At 57.7% G+C, this 15723-nt stretch overlaps 2 protein-coding genes across 6 annotated transcripts in view; one reads left to right on the top strand and one right to left on the bottom strand.

Annotated features, from left to right (window-relative positions):
* The window catches only part of FAM168A (family with sequence similarity 168 member A), a 227080-nt gene extending 225128 nt beyond the window's left edge, over positions 1-1952 (bottom strand). For 3 of the 4 annotated variants that reach the window (XM_051608793.1, XM_051608796.1, XM_051608794.1), the window contains exon 1: positions 1835-1952. The gene's annotated coding sequence lies outside the window, so the exon portion shown is untranslated. Of the gene's footprint in view, positions 1-702; positions 730-1834 lie in introns of those variants that run through there. The other variant, XM_051608795.1, reaches the window with a different exon arrangement.
* A 6189-nt stretch (positions 1953-8141) lies between these two features.
* PLEKHB1 (pleckstrin homology domain containing B1) lies at positions 8142-14260 on the top strand. Of its 2 annotated transcripts, none has more exons than XM_051608805.1 (7): positions 8142-8182; positions 9800-9859; positions 10357-10509; positions 11535-11637; positions 12693-12732; positions 13418-13523; positions 13818-14260. In XM_051608805.1, the coding sequence occupies exons 2-7, from the start codon at positions 9823-9825 to the stop codon at positions 13952-13954; spliced, it is 576 nt and encodes a 191-aa protein (XP_051464765.1). In that variant the 5' UTR covers positions 8142-8182; positions 9800-9822; the 3' UTR covers positions 13955-14260. The 2 variants fall into 2 exon arrangements, with proteins under 2 accessions (XP_051464765.1, XP_051464764.1); XM_051608804.1 differs by having other exon boundaries at positions 9797-9859.
* Positions 14261-15723: the final 1463 nt, after the last annotated feature.

Below are 15723 nucleotides of genomic sequence, written 5' to 3'. Positions count from 1 at the left end.
GGTTGATGCAATCAAGTCCAGCAAAATGTTTCCCTAAAGATGTTTCCATCACTCACAATCCTTAAAAAAAAAATAAAAAAATAAAAAAAACCCAAACCTTTAGCTTCCTCCATCACTATTTAACAGCAAGAATAAACCCACCACTGCACCTTAAATCAGATTTTTGATGAAAATACAAATAGAATTACTTGGGGTTTCTTTCTGGTTAGTACAACGTGTCTTTGTCCAGGAAAGGGGGGGGGGGGGAAAAACCCAACAACCACTCAACCTGCTCATTTTTCTATATTTGACAGTATTCAGCACTAAATTAATGCCTTTTGACTGAAATTCAAGTCTACAGAAACACAAGCCATAACCTGAAAGCTTATCATCACCATACACAGGAGGAGAAGAGGGGGGGGGGGAAAGGAATAAAAATCCCTCCAAAATCCCAACACGGTGCAAAATGTTGTGGGGTTGGTTTTGTTTTGTTTTTTTTCAACAGCAAATATTTATTTCGTTTCCATACTTGAAGGCTCCTCTGCTTTCTGTAAAGGACTGAAGCCGAGCAGCTTTCTGGCAGGATTAACCCCTAACACACGGAAAACCACGGCGCCAAGAACAAAGTGTTCGAGCAGTTATTAGCAAGAGGGAGAAAAGACTGAATCCTGTTGGGTAAAAATGAGAATTTAAGAGGGAAAGAGAGAAATAAAGCCACCTTACATGTCGCAACCTCGGCTCTCTGCTTCCAGCCTCCAGATGTTTGTACAATGACACCCCCAAACACCCCCCCTTCCATCAAGCCTGGGTGGTTTTGAACCCCCCCCCCCCAAAAAAAAAAAAAAGGGGGGGAGCGGGACAGGGGGGAGACGATCCCAACTCGGCCCTTCCCTATCCCATCAAGTTCCTGGCGGGCTCGTTAATATTCCCGGTCTGGCTCCCGCCGTCCTCAATCCCCCCACGTGCCCCTCTGGGTATTTTTTTTTTTGCCGTGAAGAGGCGACGTTTCACACCCCCCAAGCACAGATTTCGGGGGGGTGCCCCCCCCCCCCCCCCATCATCTCCTCAGGGCTGAGGCGGGGAAGGAGGAGAGAAAAAAACAACAAACCCACCCGGGTCGCTCCGTTTCCCCTTTCCACGCCGAGAGAAGGGAGAAACTTGGAACCCGGCGGCTCCTCGGCGGGTTCTCCCTGCACCCAGGCGCCCCAAAAAGGGTGGGGAATTGGGGGTCCCCCAAAACACGGCCGGGCCCCCCCCCCCCCCCTCAGGGTTTCAGAGCTGGGTTTCCCGGTGGGGCTGAAGGCACCGAGGATGGGGGGGGGGGGGGGAAACGGGCTCTGAGGGGGCAACAGGCTCTGGGGAGGGGGCAACAGGCTCTGAGGGGGGCACCAGGTTCTGGGACACACACACACACACCCCACGGGCTGTGAGGGGGAGCAATGAGCACGGGGGGGGGGGGGGGGGGGGGAGTGGGGAAACCGCAGGTTCTGAGGGGAGAAACGGGCTCGGTTGGTGGGGAGGGGGGGGGAAAGAAGAGGCTCCGGAGCCGATCTCGCCCTCCCCAGGGCGGTGGTCTCTCCTCCCGGGGGGGGACACACACACTCCTCTTCTTCTCCCACGCGTGACCCTCACCCGCGGGGTGGAAGAGCCACGGAAAGACCCCCCCCCTTCCCCCGTGCCCCTGAGGATGCTCCCCCTCCCCGGCCTTGTCCCCTGGGGGCCGAGGACACACACACACACACACACACACGCACACGCACACAGCCCCCCCCCCCCCCCCGCTGTCACCCGCCGCCTCACACACCCCGCGTGTCCCCCCCTCCCCCCACGGGGGTGTCCCCCCCCCCCCGCTCACCTGCGGCGGTGTCCCCCGTGCCGTGCGGCGGCGGCAGCTCCTGCTCCGCGGATCCTCCCGCCCCGCGGATCCCCCTCCTCCCGCTCCCGCTCCGCAGCTCTTGCCTCTGCCCGCAGCCGGTGGGGGAGGGGGCTTGGGAGAAGGAGGGGGGGGGGGGGTACCACCAGCGGGACCGTTACCGCGCCAGGACTACAGCTCCCAGCATGCCCCGCGCGCAGCCAGCGCGGCTCGGCGGCGGCCTCCCGCCGCGGGGCACGCTGGGTAATGTAGTCCTTAAGGAGGGGCGGGAGGGGGGGGGAAGAGAAAAGCGGCTGGGCCCCGGCGCGGTGGCTGCCGGGAGGTGTAGTGCGGCGCGGCAGCAAGGCATGCCGGGAGTTGTAGTGCGGCGGGGCCCGGCGGGAGTTGGAGTCCGTGAGGGCTGAGGTGGGGGGGGGGGGAGGCGGCGGGGATCCCCGCACGCCCCCCACCCCCGGGACCTGCCCAACGGGGCTCCGAGGGCTCCCCAGGGCCTGGCCCCACCTCCGGGAGATGGACCCTGGGTCCCTGCAGCCGCCAGGTCTGCGCGGGAGAGGAGGGATGAGCAGCGAGGCCCGGCCTTGCATCCCCCCCCCGACTCCCACCACGGCCTGGCCCCTCTCCTCACCCCTCCAAACCAGCCCCTCACCCCTTTCCCCACCAACAGCCCGTTCTGCTGCATCCCCCCCCAAAAAAAAAAAAGAAAAACAACCACACCTCCCACTCGTGGTGCCCAGCCCAGCCCAAACCCTTCGCCTCAGGGTCAGGGGAGGAGGAAAGGTTCCCTGGGAGGGAGGAGGAAGGCTCCCTGCTCCGGGATTGGGACCACAAGTCAGTGCTTTTAATTCTTCAGGCAGGAACAGGCGTGAAAAATCCACACGGAGCCAAAAATCCAACATCAGACCTTTGAAGGAAGGACCAGCAACACCCAGAGCTATGGGGTGAGTTGGGGGGGGGGGTGGTGCAAACTACATCCCTTCAGCTCAGCACCTGAGTTTTAGGGCGGGAAAGGAGCATTTTTTTTGGGAAAGAGGGGAAGTGCTGGTGGCTGGGAGATGGAAAACTAAAATTCCTATGGGTCTTCACCCAGGGACTAACACCAACAGGGGAATGTTCCCCTCCTCAATCCCTCACAACATTTGTTGCTGTTTGAAACATTCTGGGTGTCTTTTGTGAAGATTCATGCTGTCAGTTTTATTTTCCAAATGATGGATGCCCAGGACCCCTCAGGCAATGAGGATGGGGGTGTCCTGGGGGTGCAAGGCTCATACCTGAACTGCTCCCTTGGGTTCCTCACCCCTGGGACACATGGTGGTGCAGGGGATGTTGTGAAAACCATGGCTGGGAGAACATTTCTCCTCACAGGTTTCTTCCTCAGGGAGGAGGAGGCTGGTGGCACCGAAGGGACCTGCTCAGCCCTGGCAGTGGCCAATGTTGCATGGTAAGAGGGGCCTCCAGTGGAATTTGGGGGCTCTTTACCAGCCCTCTGGGTGGGGTTATCCCCCCCCTGCAAGCCAAGTACTGATCTGTCCAATGGCAGATCATAGAATCATAGAATGGTTTGGGTTGGAGGTGACCTTAAAGACCATCAGGTTCCAGCCCCCCTGCATGAGCAGGGACACCTCCCACCACCCCAGGCTGCACAAGCCTCATCCAACCTGCCCTTCAACACCTCCAGGGAGGGGGCAGCCACAACCTCCCTGGGCAACCTGTTCCAGTGCCTTCCTGCCCTCATGGGGAAGAATTTCTTCCTGATATCTGACCTAAATCTCCCCTCTTTCCATTTAAACCCATCACCCCTTGTCCTGTCACTGCCCTCTCCGGTGAAAAGTCCCTCCCCAGCTTTCCTGGAGCCCCTTCAGGCCCTGGAAGGTGCTCTCAGGTCTCCCTGGAGCCTTCTCTTCTCCAGGCTGAACACCCCAACTCTCCCAGCCTGTCTTTGAAAAGAAAATAAAATGTTGGGCTGTCCTCACCCACAGCTCTCTTTGGGTTCCACCATGGGGACAGCAAGTCCAAACTCCCTGAGCTTCTGCCCATCTGCCTCCACAGCAGGAGACCCTCTGGGGAAGATGCTGGTTTCCAAAATCCTCAGTTCCATACCCAAAACCCAAGGCTTTGGGCTGGGACAGTGGAGGCCTCCACCAGGCACCAAGCCACTGCTCTGTGACAGCTTCTAGCTGGAACAACCCCCCTTGGTGGGACACAGACAGAGCCCAACTGGAGGAAAAACAAACTGGAAGCTTCAAAGTCCATCTCCTGTACTGAGCAGCACCTGATTGCTCTGGAAAACCAGGGGAAATCCATTATTTAGCTCCTCTGGGAGAGGGGCTGAGTCTGTTCCCACATTCCATCTTCTCCCTTCTTCCACCTGCACAGCTTTACCAGCTGGAAATCACCTCCTGGCTCCTCAGCTCACTGTTTCCACCCAGTGTGCTCCAAATTTCTCATACCTGCCAAAAAGAAAACCACCAAAGTTTGCAAAAAAAATAAAGAAACCAGCTCCCAAATCCCATGGCAGTCATGTTCTTCCTGAGAGGAAAACAAAGGAATTTGGGGTCCCCAGGGATCCATATTGGGCCCGATGCTGTTTGACATCTGCACAAGTGACCTGGATGGTGGGATCAAGAGCACCCTGATGAAGTTTGCTGATGACACCAAGATGAGTGGAGAGGCTGGCACTGCAGAAGGATGAGCCACCCTCCAGGATGACCTGGACAGGCTGGAGGAGTGGGCCAGCAGGAGCCTCATGGAGCTCAACAGGGAGAAGTGTGAGCTCTTGCACCTGGGAACATGTAACCCAGGAGTGCAGTTCAGACTGGGATCCACCTGGCTGGAGAGCAGCCCTGTGGAAAGGGACCTGGGGTCTTGGTGGAGAACAGGCTCACCATGAGTGACCAGTGGGCTGCAGGGCAAAGAAACCACCAGGGTGCTGGGCTGCATCACCAAGGACATCACCAGCAGAGATCAAGAAGTCATCATCCTGCTCTACTCAGCACTGGTCAGACCACACCTGGAGTATTGCCTTCAGTTTTGGTCCCTGCTCTACAAAAAGGGTGGGACAGGCTGGAGAGGGTCCAGAGCAGGGCCACAAGGATGATCAGAGGACTGGGGGACCTGCCAGATGAGGAGAGGCTGAGAACACTGGGCTTGTTCAGCCTGGAGAAGAGAAGGCTTCAGGGAGACCTTCTCACCATGTTCCAGTCCTTAAAGGGGGGCTGCCAAGAAGATGGAGACTCCCTGATTACAAGGAGTCCCATGGAAAAGACAAGGGGTGATGGGCACAAGTTGCTCCTGGGGAGATTCCCATTGGCACAAGAGGGAAATGTTTCCCCATCAGGACAGTCCAACATTGGAACAGTCTCCCAAGGGAAGTGGTGGATTCTCCCACATTGGGCAGTTTGAAGCCTCAGCTTGCCAGGGTGCTGAGCCACCTCAGATCAACTGGAGTAGTGCCTGGAAGATGGTCCTTGAGGTCCCTTCCAACCTGGCATTCCATGATTCTATGACTTTGGGGACATAATGGCAGCAGTGCCTGACACCTGCCATTTCAGCCTGTCCCTCCCAGCCATGTGTGCTGATGTTTGCTCCCTGGGGGGTTTATTTCTGCTCTTTGATTGTTGTTTGTGTCATTTCCTTCTTCTCCTTCTTGGAATCACCTTCTCTGATCCCCCAGCTGGGCAGGACCTGGCAGTGCAGTGCCCTGGATTTTCAACCCCAGGAAAACCATTTCAAACAGAGCATCTATTTATTTCACTCCCCTTTGGCTGTCAAGGAGACAAATTATTCCATCCCTGTGGCAGAGCCCACAATAACACAGCAGAAAAGCTTGGAAAACAATTTATCCCAAACTGTCACATCCAGCTACGGAGGGGCAGCCCAACACCAGCTCATGGCCCGGAGTGAATCCAAATTCCAGCCTAAATCCCTTCCTGAGGGAACTTTTTTTAATTGATTCACCACAGAACAAAGCATTTGGGCCCAACCCCCGATTTCCAAATGGGCACCTCTGACATATTTAGTCCCACCAGGATGTTTTGCAGCCCCATCACCAGCATGGTGGGACGTGTGTGTGTGTGTGTGTGTCTGTGTGAGCACAATTTAACTCTTTTGTAATCAACCTACATGCTGCTGGATTAATTTAATTCCTTCTGGTGTTCACCCCAGTAAAGCCGGTGCTGGGAGGGAGGGAGGGGACAGGAAAGGGCTTTAAAGGCTGCTGGAATAGAGGAGGGTGTTTGTGGTTTGAGTTTTTTTTCATTAAGGGCTGCCAGCTGGTTAATAAACATCTTTATTATCAGCCCAGCCTTGACTATAAATAACCTGACTTGTATTCTGAGCTGCCTCAGGCCACCCGGCCGCCGGGGATTGAGCTCCCTGAGTTGTCTGGGGCCTGATCAAGCTGCAGGAAATGTGCTGCTTCCTTCCTCGGGCAGCAGGACAGGTTCTGGGAGAGGTTCCAGGCTCCCACCACAGGATGGCCTCGATGGAAGCAGATCCCTGCCCACGGGCAGGTCCTACCTGCTGCAGGTGACACCCGGGCATGCCCTGCACGTGTGCAAGGAGAGATACAGACATAACCTGCAGAGCTGCTCCTTGCTGGCCCTGATTCTGTGGGAAAAGGGAAGTGGGTAAGAGGGGCTGGGTGAATCTTGCCTATTGATCTCCCCGGATAACTCAAATCTCCTGTTTTCCCACCACATTCTCCAGTCCACAGTTTCCAAATCTGCCTGGCACAAGCTGGAGACCAAGGACTGCAGCTCCATGAATTGCCAGCCTGCTTCCCAGCCTCTCCTCCTCTCCTGACCTCCATGCTTTTCTGCTCCCAACAGGTCTGCAAAGCCTGGGATGTCTGGAGGGGGTCGAAGCCCCCTAGTGATAAGCAGTGACAACTCCAGAAGCTCTTCCAACCTTTCAGCCTTTGTGGAGGTGCAACTCGAGCCCCTCTCTCCAGAGCCAACAATAGTTTTGCTGTTCCCTGCAGGAGGAGCCAGGTCAGACCTTGTTCAACCGTGCCCAGAAATCCAACTCACCTGAGCACTTGTGTGCTTCAAATTAGGGTTGTCCCTCATTCCTGCTCCTATAGGTGGAGCAACCTCGATGCTCGGTCCAGCAAGATCCCATCATAGAATCCCAGACTGGTTTGGGTTGGAAGGGACCTTAAAGATCATCTAGATCCAACCCCCTGCATGGGCAGGGACACCTCCCAGCAGCCCAGGCTGCTCCAAGCCCCATCCAACCTGCCCTTCAACACTGCCAGGGATGGGGCAGCCACAGCTTCTCTGGGCAACCTGGGCCAGGCTCTCCCCACCCTCACAGCCCAGAATTTCTCCCTCACATCTCAGCTCCAGCTCCCTCTGCCAGCTGGAAACCCTTCCCCCTGCTCCCATCCCTCCCTGCCCTTGTCCCAGGTCCCTCCCCAGCTTTCCTGGAGCCCCTTCAGGCCCTGGAAGGTGCTCTCAGGTCTCCCTGGAGCCTTCTCTTCTCCAGGCTCAACACCCCAACTCTCCCAGCCTGGCTCCAGAGCAGAGCTGCTCCAGCCCTCCCAGCATCTCCAGGGCCTCCTCTGGACTTGCTCCATGTCCTTCTTATGTTGGGGGCTCCAGAACTGGACACAGAACTCCAGGTGGGATACCATTACTAGATGCTATCACGGTATTAAACTCCTCCTCAGACCCATTCCCAGCACCAGAGAAGGATTCCACATCCCTCAAGCACCTCATCTCCCTGTGCCCACCTCCAGTCCCACCTTGGTGTGGGGCAGGAGACCCCTGGGCATCCCCTCACTGCCTCAGGGCCCCTTCCCAGGGCACCCATGTCACTGCCACCAACACATGGGGGATTTACAGCCCTCGTGGTCCCACTCTGGACCCCCTCAAGTGCCCAGGTTCTCCCAGCTCAGAGGCTGCTCCATCTCTGGAGGAAAAGGGGGGCTCTGGGGAAGACAGTGGGGCTGGGAGCTGCTGGATCCTGACTCCACAGTGGGTCGCAGCTGCATCAACCACAGGCATCAATTAATGGTTGGATTTGATGACCTTAAAAAGCCTTTTTCCAACCCAAACGACTTCATGATCCTATCACTGGTGGCACCAGCCCGGCCCCCGGGGCAGCTGCTTGTTTTGGTGATAAACTGCTAAAAAAAGCCACATTCTCTCTCTGAACAGGAACATGAAGGCGCTCCGACTCAGCCGAACCCACCGGGCCGACCCTGCCCGCCCCTACCGGGACTGGACTACAGCTCCCGGCGAGCCGTGCGGGCAGGAGCGGGCAGGGCAGGGCAGCGGGAGCGGAACGCAGCGCTGCCCGCAGCGGGACCCGCCGCGCCGCCTCCGCACGGTGAGGGATGCGCGGGACCGCGCCGGGGGCTGGGGGAGCACGGAGAGGGGGATTGGACCGGGGGGTGCGGCTGCCGAGGGATGAGGGGGGGATCAGGGAATGAGGGGGGGGACGACTCGGGGTAACAAGGGACACGGGGTAACCGAGGGATGGGGGGAGCAGGATGGGGGGAAGCAGGGGATGTGGGTATCAGGGATGGGAGTACCAGAGATGTGGGTACCAGGGGATGTGGGGGTGCGAGGATGGGAGTTCCAGGGGATTGGGTACCAGGGATGGACTTCCAAGGCATGTGGGTACCAGGGGATGTGGGTACCAGTGGATGGGAGTTCCAGGGGACTGGGATACCAGGGGATAGGAGTTCCAGCAGATGTGGGTACCCGGGAATGGGAGTTCCAGGGGACTGGGATATGAGGGATGGGAGTTCCAGGGGATTGGGATACCAGGGATGGGAGTTCCAGGGGATGTGGGTACCAGGGGATGGAAGGGGGGGGACACCAGGGGATGGCAGTGCTGAGGGATGTTGGGTACTAGAGAGATGCATTAAGGGAGTGCCCCAAAATGTGCAGGGAAACGATGCCAGGGGCTGTGGGTACCAGGAGATAGGAGTACAGGGTGATCATAGAATGGTTTGGGGTAGAAAGGACCTTAAAGATCATCTAGGATGATGGCAGCATATGGGTACCAGGGGAACTGTGAACACAGGGGATGAGGATGCCACAAGGATGGGGGTCCCAGGGAATGGGGGTGCCTGGGGGGTGTGAGTACAGGAGGGTGAGGGTGCCAGGGGAGGTAGGTGCCCTGGGGCTGTGAGTTCTGGGGGATGCAGGTTCCAGGGGGGTGCAGGTTCCAGGGGGGTGCAGGTACCAGGGCAACCTGGGTGCCAGGGCAACGTGTGTTACCAGGGGGACGCAGGTATCAGGGCAACCTGGGTGCCAGGGAGATGCCCCAGGGATTGGGGCACTGGATAAAGCAGGAACTACAGCAGAGAGGTACTGGGTGGGGGTCTCTGCCTCGAGGTGCCCCCAGACCAGGAGGGGACCAGCCAAGTGGTCCTCAAGGCCATCCTGAGGTGCTGAGCCCCCACTGTGAGGGTGCTGGGGGCCCTGGTTGATGGGTGGATGGGGAGGGGGTGTGGCACAGCTCCTGCCTGGCCCCAGGGGGGTTGGCTCTGCTTGGGGACCTGGGGAGCGATGACTTCATGGCCTTATTAAGGACTAATTTCCATCCAGGCAGGGAAAACAAACAAGTGTGGCCGCCCTCGGTGGTGGAAAGTTACCGGGGCTGTGGGGAGTTAGTGCCCGTTTTCATACACGGCCCAGATCTCTGCACTTACCTCCACGGGATGATAATCCCTAAATCCCAATGAGATTAAAGGCAGAAAGGAAGGTGGCTGGAGTTGCTCCTCCTGCCATCGCCGCGTTGCCCCGATGACGAAATCCCACGTCTAAGCCCGATTAACCCGCGCGCTTGACTCACCCCCCCAATAAAAAGGGAGGAGGAGGGTGAATCCCTGTCCCGCTTCACTCCCGGAGCCACGGGGAGGTGAGAGGTGGAGGAAAAGCCACGGGCCAGGCAGGAGCTGCTATTTTAACCTCGTTATCTATCCCGTGCCAGCAGGGCCAGAAAACCTTCCCGCAGCCATGGCGCTGGTGAAGAGCGGTTGGCTTTGGCGGCAGAGTAAGTGCGACCCTTCAGCTTCCCAGGCTGGGAGCCCTCCCCAAAATAAAGACCCCGGAGAGAAGTTTTGGCTATGGGGTGCCAGGAGGAGGTGTGGGGTGGGGGACAGGCCCTGAGCCCGGTGGTTAATCCACAGCAGTGAGGAGATGGCAGCTGAGCTGCCCGCAGATTTACGTAAGGGAGAGGGACCTTCTGCCATGAAAACAGACGCGCGGCTCCACGTCCGGGGCTGGATCCGGTCCCGTGTGCTCAGCAGGGCAGCACCAAGATGCCCTGATGGCTTGTGTTTTTTGGCACCTTTTAATTGAAAACCACCTGGCCACACTGCCCCGGATGCTCACCCCAGGCACGGGTGCCCTGGGGGACGCAGCGGCTCTTGGAGGGGGTGGTGGGATCCGGCTGCAAATCTGCAGGAAGGCGTTGGTCTGGGGAGCACGCTGGCTCTTATCCTGCTGGGTTCACTGGGGTCCTTCACCCCCTCCCCATCCCATTCCCAGGCTCCATCCTGCGTCGCTGGAAGAGGAACTGGTTTGTCCTCTACCTGGATGGCAGCCTGGTTTACTACCACGACGAGACGCAGCGCGACATGGACGGCAGGATCCACATCAAGTACAGCTGCCGGGACGTCCGCACCGGCCGCGAGTGCAGAGGTGAGCAAAGCCCCATGTCCCCAGGCCCCTTGTCCCCAACTCCACCCCGTGCTGGGCTCTCCATGGAGCTGCAAGCCTTTTAAATTATGCTCTGCTTGTGCACATCTAGAATGCCGGTCGTAGGCTGGACTTGATGATCTTAAAGGTCTTTTCCAGCCTTGGTGATTCTGTAATACCCCCAAAAATCACCCAGGCTGCCTAATCCACCCCTAAAAGGGGTGAGTACCCTTTCCAGCTCCCAGCCAGCACCAGGCCGTCCCCCAGGAGATGCACGTTGCATCTTCTCTCCTGTTGCTTTTCCACAGGGAAGGAAGGAGAAACTCTCCTCCTGCCTTGTGCTTGTTCCAAACACAATCCCACGGCCCTGACTCATCCCGCGCCGTCTCGCACAAACAAGGAGAACAAAGCAGCAGCACCAGCTCAGCTCGGCCCACGGCCCCCACACAAAGCTCCTTTTCTTGGGCTGTGAAGCCAGGACGCCACAGTGGGAGCACAAATCCCAAGGTTTATCCTCACCAGAGGGTCCTGCCGAGCTTGGGAGTGTGGGGGAAAGATGCACGAGCCTCATGGATCTAAGATTCTGTTCCTGCTTAAGCTCGTGATCCAGTTCTAGGGGTGAGAGTCTCGTGCTTCAAGGAAACTGGGGTCCTTGCTGCAACCTGGCACGTTCCGAGCAGCCACAGCTCAGCCTCGTGGCCTCCATCAGATTTTTGCCAATTTTCTGCCTTCCCACTTTCTTTCTGCCGTGGGGGTGGAGGTTTCTGCTCGTCAGCTCTTTGCTCCTGGTGGCCTTTAACCTTTGAGAGCCTGATGGTGACTTGTAAGTGGAGCCGAAGCTGAAATTAAACCTTAATGAGGAACATGGTGTCCCAAGCAAGTGTCTTAATTAACCAGCGGCACACGGGGCTGCTCGTGCCAGGGGTAATTTGGAGTTCGACCTTTCCCGAGAGAATCCATGGGTGGGGACGGGGTGGGGGGGCGTGTCTCCTTCTCTGAGGCTGGATCCTGCCCCTTCCCTTTTCCAGACGTGCAGCCTCCCGAGGGGAAGAGCCGGGAGTGCCTGCTGACCGTGGTGCTGCGGGACGGCTCCAAGACCACCCTGTGTGCCGAGAGCCAGGACGACGCCGTGTAAGCCAAACTGAAATCCCCTCGGCGGCTTTTCCATCCAAATTATCCCAAACCTGGGAAGAGCCTCAGCCACAGGAGAACCCCGTCCCACTCCCACCCGTGGCTGAACCCCCTGCAGAGCCCCTGCCGCTGGCACAGGTGGAGATTTGGGTTCCCAGCTGAATAACCCAGGGAAGCTGTGGCTGCCCCATCCCTGGCAGTGTTGAAGGGCAGGTTGGATGGGGCTTGGAGCAGCCTGGGCTGGTGGGAGGGGTCCCTGCCCATGCAGGGGGGTTGGAACTGGATGATCTTTTAGGTCCTTTCCAACCCAAACCATTTGATGAATCTTTGATTCTATTTCAGAGCCAAAAGCAGCTATTTTTAAGCAGTGGGTCTTTCCTGGGGGGTGGTTTTCCCTCCTGGGTGAGAAGGCACCTCTGGGCCTGCCTGAGGATCACTGGGAAGGGCTTTCATTGGGATTTGGTGATAAACAGTGGGAAAGTCAAGTCCTTGTTGGCTTAAGGCCCAGCCCAGCAGAGGGAAACACCCACTTTTAGCACTGTTCCCCTTTGGTTTGTTTCTATTAAAAATTAATACATTTATTTTAATAAAAATTAAGACATCCCTGAAAAAGAAAACCTCTGATTTTTATAAAAGATGTAAAAAGTGGGAAACCTTCAGCTGCACTTCAGGCAGGGGGAGATGTTCAGTGTGGCCAAGCTGAGCTTGATCAGTTGAGCTTGGCCCCCTTGACAAATAGAAATTCATCCATTACCCACTTTCCACCCCCCCCAAATTTAGGTGCCATTTTCCTGCCTGCCCTTAGTGTAGCCAGGGCTGTTCCCAGGGAGAGTGTTTATCCCTGTGCCCATCCCTGTGGCCTCGGGTACCATCCCATTAACCCAGCATGGACTGACAGGGAATTAAAGCCCAGTGCCAGCCCCATGGCCACATCCATGTCACCAGGGGGAGCGAGGGGGACACGTGTGTCCAGCAGAGCTGCCAGGCAGCCCCCTGGGGACAATTCCCACCCCCCCAGTGCACCCCAAAACCACCTCCCTCTGTTTTATTTGCAGTGCTTGGAAGATGGCTGTGCTGGAGGCTAAATCCACCCCGGTGAGGCTCCATCCCCCAAATCAGGGGCACTGTCCTGGCAAGGGCTTCAGGTGGATGTGGGTAGAAGTGACACCAACCTGAGGTCCCCCCCCCTTAGGGCTGATGCTGAGCTTGGGGTGGCCCACCAAGACCCTGCACCCATGGGGATACAGGGAGTAAAGCTCCTAGAGCCATTCAAGGAAAAGGGATAGAGCACTTGTGATGCCAGCAACAGAATATGACAGAGCCAAGGGTGGCCCCGTTCAGTGGCTGGGGGTGACAGAGGCAGAGTTAAGATGACGGGCAGAAGTTAAGGTTGGGGGGGACATGGTTGGGGTGATGGGGCAGAGTTAAGGTGACAGGGGGCAGAGTTTAGGTGATGGGGACATGGGTGATGGGGGCCAAAGTTAAGGTGACAGGGAACACAGCTAAGGAGATGGGACACAGTTACAGGAGCAGACTTTAAGGTGATGGGGACATGGGTGACAGGGGACACAGCTACAGTGACCTGAGCCAGGTGCTTGAGCTGCCTCTGGCACTTCTGCCACTCCAGGTCCCCCTTCAGCAGCGCAGGGAATCCCAAGTGATTCAGTGCCCCTGTCACACGTGGGGGAAACTGAGGCACAGGCACACTGGCTGGGCTGTGGCTCCACCAGGTGGCCCTGGTCTGGTCACCAGCCTCACACTGTGCTTCCACCACTCCCAGGTGCATGTCTACGACCCCTATGACGACGACTACTACCAGACGGTGCCCCTCGACTCCCACCAGACTGCCTACATCAGCTCCGGCCACTATGGCCACCAGTATGGAGGTGGGTGGCCCCATCCAGTGTCACAGGGGTGGTGGCCTCATCCTGCTCCACCCCATCCCTCCCCCATGTTTGTTGGATGCTTCCCTGGGGGGGAGTGTCACAGCTCCTGCCTCAGTACGCAGATCCCCCAAGAGATGGTTTTGCAGTTTGGGGACACGGGTGACAGCTGAAAATGGGGGTCCCCTCCATCCCAGACCAGTGGCAGCCTTTGGGGGAAGCAGAGCCCATCTGTTGGCACTGGGGAGGGAGGTGCCAGGATGATGTCCCCCATCTCAACCCCTTTTTGCCTTGCAGCTCCCGGGGTGACCCACGTCATCGTGCGCGAGGATCCCTACCGGGTCTCCGGGGACCAGATGGCCCTGGGGCTGCTGGCAGGGGCAGCCACTGGTGCTGCCCTGGGCTCCTTCATGTGGATGCCCTGCTGGTTTTAACACCCCCACAGGATGTTTCCCCCACCCACCCACCCAAAGATCACCCCCCCCCAACACAGCCTCCTTCACCTCCCCAGCCTGGTTTAACTCACCCCTGGCTTGGTACCCACCACGAACCACCCTCAGCCTCCCAAAAACAACCTGCTCGGCCCATTTCACCCTGGGGCCAAAGGTCCAGCCCCAAACCTACCCCTGCTCCCAGCCCTGACTTTTGCATTAAATAACCCCCACGTGCTTCAGAGACCCCAAATATCCCACCCCAAAACCTGATTCCCATCCAACAAGGGCCTGGGGAGCTGCTGGGGCTGTGGGCAGAGGGGAGGGCGCAGCGTCCCAGCTCAGTTCCCCAAAACAAATCTGTGTGGGGAGCTGGCTGCAGAAATACCTGGAATTTTGGTCTGAGGGAGAGAGTGGGTGCTGCTCCAAACAGCTTTTTTTGAGGAGATGGCTGATGATTTTTTGCATCCCTGGCTCTGAAGCTGCTTTGTAAAGGGCTTTTTTTTTTTTTGGGGGGGGGGAGGCTCCAGCACCAGAGTGGGGAGTGACACAGGAGGCAAGCACTGGGATGCTGGGGAGAGAGGTTGGAGGATAAAAACCTCTGCAGGATTTTCAGCCCCTTCCAGCCTCAGGCCAGTGCCCTGGATCTGGCCAAGCTGGAGAAATGGGGCTAAACCCCTGGGGAATTGGGGCCAGACCCCCAGGAATTGGGCTGCGAACAGCCCCGGGAATCTCACAGCTTCCCCAGCCCAGCAGCAGTCCCTGTGGGAGGGACACAGAGCATCTTGAGTTCCATCTTGATTTTTGGGAAGGTGGGGAATCACCTGGGGACAAGGGCAGCTCTCCCTGGGCAGCAGGGACCATTCCTGGCAGCCAAGTCAGGGTCTTTGAAGCAGGGATTTGGGATTGAGGGGGACACACATGATCCCTTAGGGTGGCCCTGAGGGCAGGGGACAAGGGGCAGCTGATGTTTTATTGTGCTGCACTGGGCAGCACCGAGCAAGAGGTTGAGGGAAGGGGGAGGGGGCAGCTGCTGAGTGTGGCCCTCAGAGGCACCAACTGATCCTGGAGACACCAGCAAAATGAAACCAAGAATTACAAACAAGACACCGTTAAGTAAAAAAACAAACCAACCAGCAGTGCCAGTGCCAGCAGCCTGCTCCTGCCATCAGAGCCCTGGATCACTTCATCCCTGCACCTGATGAGGAGACTGGGATATCCCAAAACCACCATCCTCATCCTCCTCCAGCCCTCCCCTGCCTCCCTGCTGCTGCAAACCCGCTCCCCTCCCCACACACACACCCCTCAAACCACATCCATTTTTTCGGAGGGACAAAAAGCAAAGAGCACCATCCACAGTCTAATAAAGGCAGCGAAAAAATGAGACCCAGCCTGCGGGTGAGTGAAGATGGGGAGTGGGCTGCTCGTCCGTGGGGGATCTCCAGGGGGTGGGGGGAAGGTTTGGGTCCTCCTTGAGAGCTGCACGTGGATGTCGCCAGCTCCTCCTGCACCCTCTTTTCAACCAGGAGCTCCGAGGGGAGGGATGAGCTACTGGAAGGCTGGAAAACACCTCCTGCTTCTTGCCAGCAGGGGCTGCGGCGGCGCTGGCAGCAGCCGGACGCGGTCGCTGGCGCCGCCGGGTCTCAGCGTCAGCTCTTGCAGCCCCTGAACGTGGCGCGATGGCCCCCGAAGAGAGACGGAAGGAAAAAAAAAGCTGCCCGAGAAGTCTTGCTAGAGGTGCCAGAGGCCTCTGATGGCAGAGCAGCTCCTTC

Source organism: Apus apus, chromosome 1 (genome assembly GCF_020740795.1).
Source record: "Apus apus isolate bApuApu2 chromosome 1, bApuApu2.pri.cur, whole genome shotgun sequence".
Lineage (NCBI taxonomy): Eukaryota > Metazoa > Chordata > Aves > Apodiformes > Apodidae > Apus > Apus apus.
This window is presented reverse-complemented; position numbering and strand designations above follow the sequence as displayed.